This window comes from Triturus cristatus, chromosome 1_1 (genome assembly GCF_964204655.1).
Source record: "Triturus cristatus chromosome 1_1, aTriCri1.1, whole genome shotgun sequence".
NCBI lineage: Eukaryota > Metazoa > Chordata > Amphibia > Caudata > Salamandridae > Triturus > Triturus cristatus.
Window position 1 is genome coordinate 76968941 of NC_140579.1, and position 13452 is coordinate 76982392.

The 13452-nt window shown below is 45.9% G+C and overlaps 1 protein-coding gene across 6 annotated transcripts in view; it reads right to left on the reverse strand.

Annotated features, from left to right (window-relative positions):
• Positions 1 to 13452, reverse strand: part of LOC146869487 (RNA helicase MOV-10-like) — a 567813-nt gene that overhangs the window by 311509 nt on the left and 242852 nt on the right. For all 6 annotated transcript variants that reach the window (XM_085654043.1, XM_085654053.1, XM_085654071.1 and 3 more), the window contains 2 exons: positions 5945 to 6107; positions 4799 to 4953 (listed from right to left, as the gene is read on the reverse strand). In XM_085654043.1, the coding sequence (XP_085510169.1) occupies positions 4799 to 4953; positions 5945 to 6107 (318 nt within the window). The remainder of the gene's footprint in view (positions 1 to 4798; positions 4954 to 5944; positions 6108 to 13452) is intronic.

Here is a 13452-nt window from a genome sequence, read left to right on the forward strand (position 1 = left end):
CAACTGATTAAGAAATGGAGGAAAATTGAGTAAAAACATGAGCATATAAAATTAGTTCGGGGGAAAAAAAGGTATATTTTTAAATGTTTAGGTCAAATAGCACCAAGAAAAACTAAAGCACCAATCAAAAGTCACTGTTCTCTGTGGAGGTGCAATTTCAGGTCCTCTGCAATAGAGCAGAGGTTGGACACACCAAGTGGATTGCCCTGGTTTAATTTTTTTAACCTTCAAACCTATTTTTTATGAAAGTCAAAAATCCTCCAGTAGGGCAAGTTTCAAGGCGGTGGCCGGAGAGGGCCCCCACAAAGTTAGATATGTAGTTATTGAACTCCTGCTGAATCCGTTGGTTTGGGCACCAAAAGCTCTGAGTGTGACTAACCTGGGTTTTATGGCTTGCTTTAATATTTTGGTTGCTTAACATGTCAAATTGATTTGCCTCCTCACTACACTTAAAAATGTAAGCCAAATCTTATAACCAACAAACTCCAATGGGTTGCGAACCAAGACAAGTAGGATGACTTTTAGAAATGGGATCTCTGGTTGGCTAAGGCTTGCGCCAAATCCAGGCAGAGACCACCACTCTAGTCAGGGCAAGGGAGTTACACGCCAAAGATAACCCCTGCTCACCCCCTCGGTAGCTTGGCACGAGCAGTCAGGCTTATCCCGGTGACCATGTGTAAAGTATTTGCGCAGGCACACAGCAACAACATCCCAGGCACACTACAAAAAGAAATCCACACAAGGTTATATCAAAAATAGCCTTTGTATTCTCAAAACACATTAGAATAGTAAACACATAATATACATGGTGCCATCTGGCACTAGGTCATATCTACAAGGGAATTATTTACTCCTGACAGGGCCAACTGGACCACTGTCAGTACCATCACAAAGTGAACTTAGTAAATGTAGAACTTATCATAAACATAGAACACAACCAGTAACTACTGGTAATCACTGTACTTAGCATCGGCCTGTAACAAACTACATTATGCACAGCATCACAACAGGCGCAAATTACATTCTGCGCCAACCTCACCAGCATAAACACATTATGCAATTCTCTCATAAGTCTAAATGCATTAGACAATAACCTCCTAAGTAGAACTACATTAGGGGCATAACTCACACAGTGGAACATAATCTCACTAGCATAAACCATGATATGCAAAACAACCTCAGAATCATAAAACACATTTAGAGGTAGAACACAGGATGCGTAAATCATTCTACATGAATCACATTTCCTAGCACCCAAAATCACCGTAGGGCCTGGCGCCCTATAAACCTAACAATCCCCCTGGCCAACTGGCCATCCCAAAGGGGCTCAAATGCCCTGTGTCCAGAATGTCAGGGCACGCTGCCTAGCAGCAGGAGTCAGGGGTGCGCAATTGCGCAAACCTAAACGTTGCAGTTGGCACTAAGTGCTGCACAGCTGTGGAAGGATGGGGCAAAGGAGTGCATCTCAGTCCGAACTACCAACATGCCCCTGAAGAAAAGAAAGACCTAAACGTTGCAGCTGCCCACTACTTGCTGGGCAGCTGGGAATAGCAAAATGAGGCTGGGCTCTCAATGGCCCTTAAAACAAATGTGCCCCCTTCGTTGGAGCCACATGGGGCTCTGAAGCAAATACAAAGCCTTGGAGCCTCACGGGTCTCTGTAAACAGCTATGTCCTCTTTGTTGGAGCCATCTGGCTCTGAGATACCGAGGGCAATCGTTGGAGCCACATAGGCTCTGAAAAGTAAAACATGGCCCTGTTGGAGCAACCACTGGCCCCTCTGGCCCTTGAAACAAATTATGCCCCACGTGGCAGCTGCCCTCTAGCCATCGGGGCAGCAGGAAACAAAGAATACGGGCACGGCACCTCTGTGCCCTCTGGCCCCTACGGGGCTTGCAAATAACTTGCCCCAAGTTGGAGCGCGCTGGCTCCTAAAACAAAACATGCCCCACAAAGGAACTGAACTGCTCCTTCAACGGTGGAGCGGCCTGCTGCCAGATGGGGCCGCTCGCCAATTGAGCACTCACCGGGAGTTTGGGTGGGGACTATGCTCCTCTCCCGGTTGTTCTGCGGCGGCCCGCGGGACTCCCTCTTCACTCCGGGAGTCCCGCCTGGAGTATACCGGGGTAGCGGCATTCCTCTCTTCACCCGGGCCCCCTCCTGGGACCCGGGACTCGTCACCAGTACTCGGAGAGGCGGGGTAGGCTCCCGTCCTCCCCCAGCACGCAGCACAGCTACCGGCCGCACTCTTCTTCTCAGCAATTCCACGACAGGCATGATGCTGCCTGACTTCTGGCCCAGGCCAGCGGCGGTGATCCTTCACTCTGTAAAGTGTGGGGTGGGCACCCGCTTTTAGATAAAATCAATTTGCGGCATATACAGCGGGGTGGGCACCCGCTTTCCATTAATTACAGCGTGCGGCCATAACACGGCCACCATTAACAAGAACGCGGGGTGGGCACCCGCTCCAACAGCATCACTGGGGGAATCCCTCACACTGGGATTCCCTTGAAAAAGGGGCAGCAGCACAGCGCTGCGCAGCCCACGCTCCTGGCAGAGGTTCAGCAAAAGGGAACTAAAGCGCTCCCAGGCGCTAGATGAGGCAAAAGTCCAGGAGTAAAGAGAGTTACTCCTTAGAGAGGAAGGGGCATAGCTGGGCCCAGGGGCCAGCACACAGGGCCCTCCAGCAGGGAGGCAGCCCCCATGGCGGTCCCTCCTGGGCCCCAGAAGCAGCAAGCTCCTTCCGTCAGGAACAGAACAGGAACACTGAACCTTTACATGGGGTCACAGCCCCTATATTTATACTATTAAATCCTTTGTGTAACAGCACAGGGCTGGGGGGATACCAGTCAGAACTGGTACAGGGGATTTTTGGAGCACTTTGTTTTGCTCAGCTCCTCTCCTTTTCACAGGACAGGCCAGGGACATCAGACGCACCACAGGAGGTGGAGCCAGCATTGTGGAGGGAAGGCACAGCCGTATTCAGGTCCCAGGTGCAACTCCTCCCTCCCATCTACATGCAGATCTTTCCATTCACCACTGGGCAGACTCATCCTGGCTCCTGGAATTCCCCAGCCCTCTCAGCTCCTGTCAATCACAAGCCAGATATGCAATTCATATCATGCAGGGAGACACACAGTACACAGAAATGCCAACTTCTAGAAGTGGCACTTCTCAACCAGTCACCATAAATCTGCGCACACCATTGCTGCTGGTTGGCTTGCAGCACTGGTTGTGCCACCCACAGAAGCGGCCTAGTAAAATGTGTCTAGGGTCTGCCACTGTAGAACCTGCGTGCAGTCTGGTACTGTCGCGCTGACGGCGCAAGTGCACCCACTTGCCAGTCCCTAAACCTTCCCTTAACTACATATTAGTCACCCCTCTGGTAGGCCCAAGGGCAGGGTGCATTGTAGGCATAAGGTAGGACATGCCCTGATGTGTGTGGCATGTCTTAATAGTGAATTACTGCCATTTTCGTTTTTCACTATTGAAGGCTACCTGCTCTCCATAGGCCAGAATGAGCTGCTGGAATTACTACACGCTGTAATCCCAGTGGACTCAGAGCATGGTAGAAAGTCAAGTTTAGTATGCCTGAACTCAGAATAATAAAATACTTCTTTTAGTAAAGTTTATTTTAATATCCTGTGTTTGTAAATACTACTTTTAGAAAGTTAGTATTTACTGACCTGGCCATTCCAGTCCGCCTCTGCTGTGTGTGTGTGTTCTGCCTAGCAACAGTGAAGAGCAGGGCTGGGGAATTCCAGGAGACAGGCTGGCTGCCAGGTGGTGGGTAGAGAGATTACACCAGGATGGGTGGGAGGAGTACACCTTTGACTCTGAATAGACCTGTGCTCTGCCACCACAATGCCGGCTCCGCCCCCTGTGGAGCGGCTGATGTCTCTGCCCTGCTGCTGAAAGGAAAGAGTCACCACAACAAAGTGCTCCAGAACTGGACTGAGCCAGGCCCAGGCCCCCTGGCGACAAAGAACAAAAGAATTGTGCTATAAAAGAAGGAGCCCTGCTCCTAAGAAATCAGATCCTGTTTGCGCCAAGACGAACCTCTGCCTGAAGGAGAAGGACCTGGAGAAGCTGAAGGTGGAATACTGTCTCTCTGCCTGAGAGACTGGCTTGCAGTGGGTGCGTGTCTGCTGGAAGGAGAGGAAAAGACTAAAGGAAAAGACTATGATTCAACTTGTGCTTTTAAACAATCTCCAAGGGCTTGCTTGTGAACTTGCCCCCTGGCCTGCGCCCCAGGAACAGTGGGCGCTACCTTCCCCAAGGAGAAGAGAAACTGCTGGAGATGATCCTTGAACGCTGACCCTAGAGAACCTGTGCGTCCCCCTCTCTCTGAACACCGCGACTTCTGCCACCGGGGCTGCTGTGAGCACAGTAAAGGCCTGCCTGGCCCGAGCACAGCAAGCAACTGCCCCCCGAGCCGTAGCTCACAAAGTAAAGAAGAACCTGACCAGGCTCCAAGCGCCGAGCCTCTGCGACCCCTGGAAGTGGAGAGCATTGTAAGGACCTGTGCGCCCTGTTTACCCCCTGAGCGAAGCTGCCAGCGCGACGCGCTGAAGAGATTGCCCCCGAGTTGCCCCTCCTTCTCCTGCCTGTGATCGTGTGGCCGAGACCGTCCTGGAGCACCCCACGAGGCACCGCCTCAGAAGAAGCTAATATGACAGAAAGTCGAACTAGGCCAGTTTACCTGCATTCCTCCCCTCAAACCTGACATGGCTTCAGCGACAAACCCGCTACAAAGTACAATGAGGCATGCTTGAGAAAACGAGGATCGGCAGTCTTACTTTTGGGAGAAGCCCAGCTTGACTTGTTCCAGTTCCACAGCGTACACGTAGCCTTTGTACCGAGTGATATTTTGCCCTCCGAGGTGGTTGGCATGGGTTACAAAGAGGTGATCTCCTCGGAGCACGGACGGTCTATTTTCAGCAACACCAGGAACCTGTGGTACAAGAGGAATATTAGGCAAACACGCAAAAACATGTAGCTGAGCTAAAATGGCTTCTATCCATCTTCCCCAACTCTTGCTAGAATCAAGAACAGAAAACAGAACCTAAATCATATATCAAATATTACACTTAGTACCACTTTACTGCGAAACACTGTAGCCACTGCAATGTACAAATGGCCACTAAGGAGCCCATGATCAATGGTTAGGTGCCCATGGCTGGCTGCTTGCTAATGATTATTCCCCAAGGATTGCTGCACCTCAGCAAGCGCATCTGACAGCTCATAACAAAGAGCCCAAGACAGTGCCAGCAGCACACCCGCACCAGCATTGGTGCCAGCAATGCCAATGGCCAATGTTCACATGCCCACAAGATGCTTGGCTTTTCCTTGTATAGTAGCAGTTGTGGGCGTGTATATCAAGTATACAAAAACAAATAGACCCACGCTTGGGTAAATAGGTCTCTCTATTCACCAAATGAACAGAACTACTTTTGATGGAGCCAGAAGGATTAAAAGCGGAGTTTGCACAACTATCTCTGATGCACACACACAGAATTGTGTGCACTTGCCTTTCTTGGCACACAGCTAGTTTATGTAAATACCAGCAAGCGTTCCACCTTAAAATATAATAAATGGTGCAAAGTAAACATTCCCCCGCCCCCCCCCCCCCCATGAAATTCAAACACACCTATAAAATGGAGCAAAGGGGGCATCATATTATAACCAAGTCTTGCAAGTAAGGCTGGCTTAATGCCTTCCTTCACCCGAACAGAGGTCTCCCCTTAGAACTCGATATCCCAAAGGCTTCAAACGTATTTATTCCAGAGACGCGTCATAACAAGGGAGGTTATTTCTATACCCAGAATATGAATTCAACAAAATAAGACTTCAATATGTGCTTGACCTCAAGACAATACCAATGTGACATTCAAACTGATGGGAATATTTAAAACGTCACCCACTAGAGGCAAAAACATTCTTACAGACAAAATGAGAAGCCTTCTGCTGCTCGGATCCTGGACCATGCTCATGTCCGTTTGATCATATCTTCTGATGTCCACCTCCATCTGGATCTCCTCCAGCTGCAGCAGGAGCTGGAAGCGGCCCTTGTAATTTGAAAACTGCAGATCTGCCGCAAGCAATGACCTGGAAGCACAGCGAGAAATGCAGGTTAGGTCAAGCGGTCAGCACTCATGGGACAGTGTCTTTGATGGCATGGCTCAAATAAAGTGCACAAGAGAACGCCTCTCCTGGTCCAGGCTGAGGCAGTTTAAGCAGGGGCTCCCACTGGGCCAGTTGGGCTGGTGAACCGAGTCCCACTAAAACAGGATTTATTCGAGCCTTCTGTCTGCAGATCTGCTGATCAATAATACCAATGGGGAATACAATGACGGAAGGGTGTGGATGTGAAAGTGAAGTATGAAGAATGGACAGATGGAAGAAAGGATTGGTGTATATATTGATGGATGAACGGATTGATAAAAGGGTGAAATGATGAATGGATGATTGGAAGGAGGAGGGTGAAAGGGCAAAGCAAGTTCTTCAAAGGAGGGCCGGGTTTGCTTGCTTTACCTTTATTAGTGTGATTGAAGATGTGGTTCAAATGGGGGTATTTAAAGGTTGTGGCTAGTCCCTTTACGTCAGACCTATTACAACACCAAAACTCCTACGACCGCATTCATGATTTCCTGAATTTCTGCTCCCCAAGGTACAGATGCATTTATACTTAGCAAAGGTAGCAACTCTTTATTTCCTGGAGCTGGGCACATTTTCTTTGCATCCGCTACAATGTCAGTAAATTAACAAAAGTACAGTAAGTGAACCTCACTTCAAGAATATCCTTGCATGTGTAAGTCATGCATGCCTTTGCTATTTTTACACTAGCCATGCCCAGCCTAAATGTCTTTCAACATGTTTTTATGGAAGCCTACAATGGCAACCCTGAAAAAGTCGCCATTGGCTAGACTAAACTCCAATTTTACATTACCTCTCTCAATTTCTCCCACTGGTCCTTACACCAAAACAGGATTACACAGTTTTCAAGCCGATTTGGACAAACATCAACTTCCCTTTACAGGTTGTACCTTTCGCTTCGCACATGAGCATCCAACTGAATTATTGCACGAAGCAAGAAATAAAATGGGTCCGTTTTCAGAGACGGATTAGTCCATTCATCTTGTGGCAGATCCAAGTAGTTCTATACATTATTTTCATAAATAAACACAGGCCAAACAATGGCACCAGACAACGTGGCCACTGAGGATGAATTTCCAGAGATGCATTTAATGGAGCCTAGACATGGTGCCATACAATAACAGAAGAGCGCCACACAAATTCTGGGAACATTCCTTACTGGCAAAACCCAATCTCGTTTGAAGATCATTGGATCTGCTCGCGTACCAGCCCAAGACATTCAGCGGATACACGCCAACTCTTTCACTGCTTTTTCTTCTCTCCAGCCACCTCAGTGGTGCTTTTTTCTAATCACCATCTCCCCGTTCTTGCTATTTCCTGGAAACTAATGGCTAACCTTCCATTTTATTTTTCCCCACTGTAAGTTACCTAATGTTCCCTTTCTTACTCTTTTCTGCTAAATGCAACCCATTATTTTGTTTATTTGTAGAATATTTTAATGTAGTTTTATATTGTGTTTTAGGTCCCTTGCTCTCCCCAAATTAATTGCCTTTGAAACAATGTAACTTAAGTATATTCCTTTTAATTCCGTTACTGTATACAAATTAGCTTTTTCTATTGTTGCTCTTGTCAAATAAATGAATGCCACTCACGGTTCTTAATTATCTATGAACTTAGTGTGGGTAGAGGATAAGGGCCTGCCGAATTCCTCTGTATTTAAGTTTTGAAATCATTTTCTTTAAATATTTACTTTTAATTGAATGCAATTTCATACATATTTTATTATTTGTATCCTGCTTCGTTTAATATTTGGACATAATAGACCAACATTAAACTGAATCAGGATATGCTAAGTACTCGCCAAAGATGAAATGGTGACTGAGCAAAGGGCCAATAATGAAATGGCAAGCAACAAAAAAAATATAATGATGAAATATTCTGAAAAAGAAGGACTACCAATCTTGGTGAAATCATAGGCTGACCTCATCCTTTACTTGTTAGGTCTCGCTTAGCGTAGCAGCGCGAATGCGCTGCCATCGCTTTGCGAGGCATACAGTATATACTGCAGTGTGGAAGCTCCGCCCACTCTCTGCCCATTGGCTTTGTGTTAAATGCTGCCTTCCGATTGGTTTGAGGCTTGTTAGTCCCTCCTCATTCGTCTGAGGTGGACGAGTCAGTATACTATACCTATGTGTCCTTTTCATACCCCACTCTTCCCCAACCTTTGTCCGTATGAGGCTAACAATTTCAATACCGTTAGGTTTGGTAAAAATAATGTAAGGCTGGCAACAAGCAGTATAGAACAGCAAATTGACATGAGGTTTTTTGCATTGAACATATTTTGCGCTGAAAAGTAGCAAAACAATTCACAACAGCAATGTTGTGTCAATTACTAGCATATTAGACTTGCAGTCAAGGTGCTTGCACAGCTGACATCTTGTCCGGTGTCTCATACAGGACACTTTCAGTCACATAATAGGTTGAGTGGCGTCTGATTGGTTGCTCTGATGGACATGTTGAGTGTGTACATGTGAGTGGAGTCCAGCATTAACAGGAACAGTTGCAGCTGGCTAGATCATCGTCTTTGAGGCTGAGCACAAAGCAGATTGCATAGGGCTGGGATTGTTTCAGATGGAGTTGTACCAGAGTACCACTGTTTCTCCCCGGAGCAGTGAGCCTTCAGGTCTCATACCTTAGGACAAGGTTGGTGCAAAAAGGGGAGATAAACACCCTGGAGCATCAGTAGTCAGTTACGATCCAGGATTCCATCAACCTGGAATCTTTCAGGTGCTAAAGCCAAGTTTACTATTCTACCTGCAGTCCGCAGATTTTTTGGAAAGTGCAAGTTTGGAGGGCTTATTTATAATCCAACTCACCACCTGGAATATTTTTAGGAAAGTTAAACATTCTGCAAATATTTTAAAACGGAGTTAAAATGTTTAAATTTAGCAAAGTCAGCAGGTACTGCTCTCAGGGTGCCAATGAGGGCAAAAAGCTATGGATCAATCAATCATGGCATTTGTAAAGAGCACTACAAACCTGCGAGGGTCTCAAGGCGCTAGGGGGGGGAGGGAGAAGCTGCTACTGTTGGAAGAGCCAGGTCTTCTGTCTAGATGATGTATTTATTTATTTTAGAAGGACAGCCGGATTACCAACAGAGTGCATTGTTGACCACTGATAAATTAATTCAGTTCCCTTACAAGAAACGTTGAGGTGATGTTGATCGGATATGAAAGTAAAAATTCTTGAAGGGGTTTCTTGCCAAGTCACCTAAACAAGTGCACACTAGCTAGGAAGATGGTTAGTAACCAATATGAGTAGTAAATAACTATTTGAAGAGAAAAAGTAGGTCTACTAAAATAGTATTCCTTGACCAGATACTTTGTGGGTATAAATTGGTCCCATATCTTAGAATCTGAAAATGATAAATGTTCCTTTTATTATTACCTGTAGCTTAAGGAGCTATTGAGGTACCAATCCAGCCAGTCCGACTTGGCTGACAATCATTTTATTGATTAACATTAATTATAAGGCTTCGCAATGGCAGGAGTGTGGTAGGAAGCTCAGTATAACAATTGCTTATCCGGTTTTTTTAAAAAAATATGCTAAATAATCCAAGTATTTTCACATTAGGATTTTTGTACAAAGAAATGCCAAATGGGGAATGCGTAGTGGTGATTTGTCACTGATGTACTGCTGAGGACTTGACCACCAGTTTAAATAATTAGCTGATAGACGAACAACTTTGTATTTATCCTAGGGTGCTGTAACAGGTTTTTTTAATGAATAAATGTTCTTTATGTTTTCTATTTTGATATGTTTTTTGCATTTTGAAGTGGGGTGACTAGACGTCCCGGTTTTGCCCGTACACTCCCAGGTTTTAAAGACTGTTCAAACTTCCCGACAGTTTCTAACAAAACAGACATGGCCCAGTTTTTAGGTCGAGCATTCAAGACCTCTTGTATATACTTCAGTATATACTTTAGTATATATACTTTAGTATAACTTATATGTGTATGTTCTTTGTGGGCTCTGGAGATCAGCCCTATACTTTTCTGCTTCCGCTTAGGGACTTTCTTTTTTGTTCAACTGCCTCTATTTAACTGTCTTGATAGAAAATAACCAGCAGAGGTCAGTAAAATACCAGAAATCGGCAGTTTTGTAAAAATGAAGCAATTTTTACAAAACTGCCAGCGAAAATTAGAAAATGCGCCAAAACGCTGAAGGTCCATACGAATTTCATCTTAAAGATGTAGATTTGTGAATCCAGAGGGAAATTGAAAAGCCGTCGATACATGGATGCGGGGGCAGGTATGTATGTTTTACCCACAGTGACAGATTCAAAGGGCTTCAGCCCCTTCCCTCCCCCGTCGTGTGTGTCAGTCCGGGCTGAGACAGCTTTCCGGGCTGGCGACCGTCTTAAGGCAGCCGCACCCGAGTACTTTACAGGTCTTTAAAAGACCATTCACTTGTTAACTAGGCTTTGTTCTGTTTTCACCCCTTCTTACAGCCCCCTGCACCACCACTCTGCCTATTGGTGTAGGAATTAGCGCCCCCCCAAAAACAATTTGGCTCTAGTTGCGTCTCTGCGCAGTTGTACGCACACACCGAAGCAGGCATAAAATCCTTCATTTGCACGCACACTCCACGTTCAGTGGATTGATAGGTCCGAAATACACTTATTCTTGCTGACTGGCACAATAAAACCATTGCCGCCCTGGTGAATGCAACATTGAAGGAATCTTTTAATAGCCGGTTTCAAGCACACCAGGCTTGCATGCAAACATTAGATTACTACAGGCCTGGTGTGCAGCATGCCCACGGACACGTACTCTTGTTTTGCACATCATTGGTGCTTGCATTTGACACGGTTATTTATGGCATGTGTCTGCAAAAAGGCATCCGTGATATGGTTGAGTGCTTTACACCACTTTCAAGAGGGCCGGCCAGACGAGTCTCAGCTGAGGGGGTTGTGAGCTGTGATTCATTCAGAAGCCATTAAGCCATCGAGCATTCGAAGCAGGAAGCGTAAACACGGAGCTGCGTTACATTGCAGCGCAGGCTTGTGTTCGCAAGTACTTGTGGATCTTGGGGTAGGATATATTCGAAATTAATGTTGCTTTTTATGACAACTCTTTGGTCATTATAGCATTGCCTCTCCCTTCTTTCTGTATATATGAATTAATAACACGCAATCGCTGCCTTACATGGTTCCAAATCTGCAGCAGCCATTTCAGATGGGAACAGCCCACGGTGACAGTGCAGTCTGTACATCCAGAGTCAGAAAGACAGTACAGGAAGACTAGCAGAATTAGCTTGAGGGACAAATGTTACAGTATTAGTTTCCTTGGAAATACAGCTATCTGAATCAAGGTGCTGTATGGTCCCACAAGATTGGGGGGCATCAGTGGCACCCTCAATTCTTCAAATTGACGTGGGTAGGTGATCAGAGGTGGGCAAGTCAAAATGGCACACTCAATTGCTTTTAGTTTACCCGTGAATTAGTCAAATAGTCTCTTGAGTGCTGGGTATGTACAGAGTTTGTGATGCTGAAATTGACCTAATCTCCAAATTCACTACAGCAGTAGTGGTCTACACTGAACTGCCAAGTGGATTGGGAAGCACTTTATCCTTACGGTGAACAGTACGCAAAGAGTCCTTTTTTACTTTTTCCTGGGTGTGAGCTGAGAAAATTCAGTCAAAGGCTTCACAGAATTAACTGGATCTGAATTAATAGTTACAAGTTCATGTGTAATACAAGGATGAACTCTCCTCCATCAAGAGGACCCAGATGTATTTAATCAACTCGGGTTGCTTGATTCAGTACTGGGGCCGGCGACGTCTGATGCTGGTAGAGCCTGCTTATCTTCCAGCAAAATCTGTATGGTGACACCTAGGCTTTCCTCAACATTACTGATCTCATGGTTGAGGGCCCCCATAGCACTAGTTAAAACATTTGCAAAAGAGGGCGCCTGAGGAAGAGGTGTACTGCCTCTCCGATCCAGAGGCAGTGGTGCCCCAACACGATGCATACATGGGCACTAGAACATCCCAGGGAGAAATACAGCACACTCCCACAAGGTTAGGACTGGAACTGTGCTTCCGTAGAGCGGCAGATCCTTTAAACATGCCTATTACAAGTGGAATACTCTGCTAAAACAGTCTCGATTGGCTTCAAGCTGAAAATGAATGATTATGAGTAAAATAAAGTGCCGCAAAAATGCCGCTAAATTTCCATATTTCTGCCGCTAAATTTCCATATTTGGGCTGCTAAATTTGCTAATCCATGCCGCAATATCCTGGGGGGGGTCTGGCTGAGGGACTTTCTTTTTTTAATTTTTCTGGCAACTGCCTCTTTTTAACTTTCTTGATAGAAAACGACCAGCAGAGGTTAGTAAAATACTAGAATCACGTTAGCATTCTCTAGATTCCAGTCCACAGAAATCATCTTCCACGAGCACCCATAGACAATAATATTTTTTTCAAATCTTGTATTTTCAGTGATCTGACCACCGAAGGCCCTGACAGAGCTTTGGACTATACCATTTCCCGCTGAAAGGCAATATTTCTCTCCAAGTGTTACCATACCTGGCGTGTCACGCCGTTTGGTGCTTACATTCCCTCCATCTTAAAGAATAGTAGATGTTTCAGCATCGTGCTGCATAGCTAAATACATATAAGGTCCCAAAGGCGAGACCAAATGCATTGCAAATGCTTGTTTCTCTAGCACCCACTAACCACGAGGTGAAAATGACATACTAGGGCAGACAGGCTTTTTACTCCACCGGGCCTTTCCTCAGTGGGCTGCAGCCCTTGGAGGCCCGGTTTTGAAAGTCACTGGGTGCATTTGTCACTTTCCCCAACTCCCCCAGGTTATCTACTGAAGGCATACAGAGGCTTCAAAAGAGAGAGAAATGAAGGGGGAGGGTAAAGAGAAAGCGACCAGAGAAGGAGGAGAGGGGAAAAAAGGAGATAGAAATAATGAGTGGATGGAATGAGAAATTGTCTGAGGAGACAAAGGGAGCGGGTTGTTTTGAGCATTTTTGTCAGGGCTGCTTTTGGTTCCCCAGTCTGGCCCTGCATCATACCCCTAACTGGGTCAGACCAGAAGAACAAAGGCTACTGCTCTCACCATCAACTTGTGATTCTCTTATATTTTGTCACTAGAGTAAAGTGCCTGTGTTTACCTATTTTGGTTATTCGCGTTGTATTGTGGCATATAGGCAAGTTGGACCATGTCTAAGTCTAAGACCGACAAAACTGTATCTGGGCTAGGAACCATGGACAACTACCTGGTTAAAAAGGTGATCCAAATTAATAATGAGCGTAGGGCCTCATTAGGTCGAGGAGATCATCC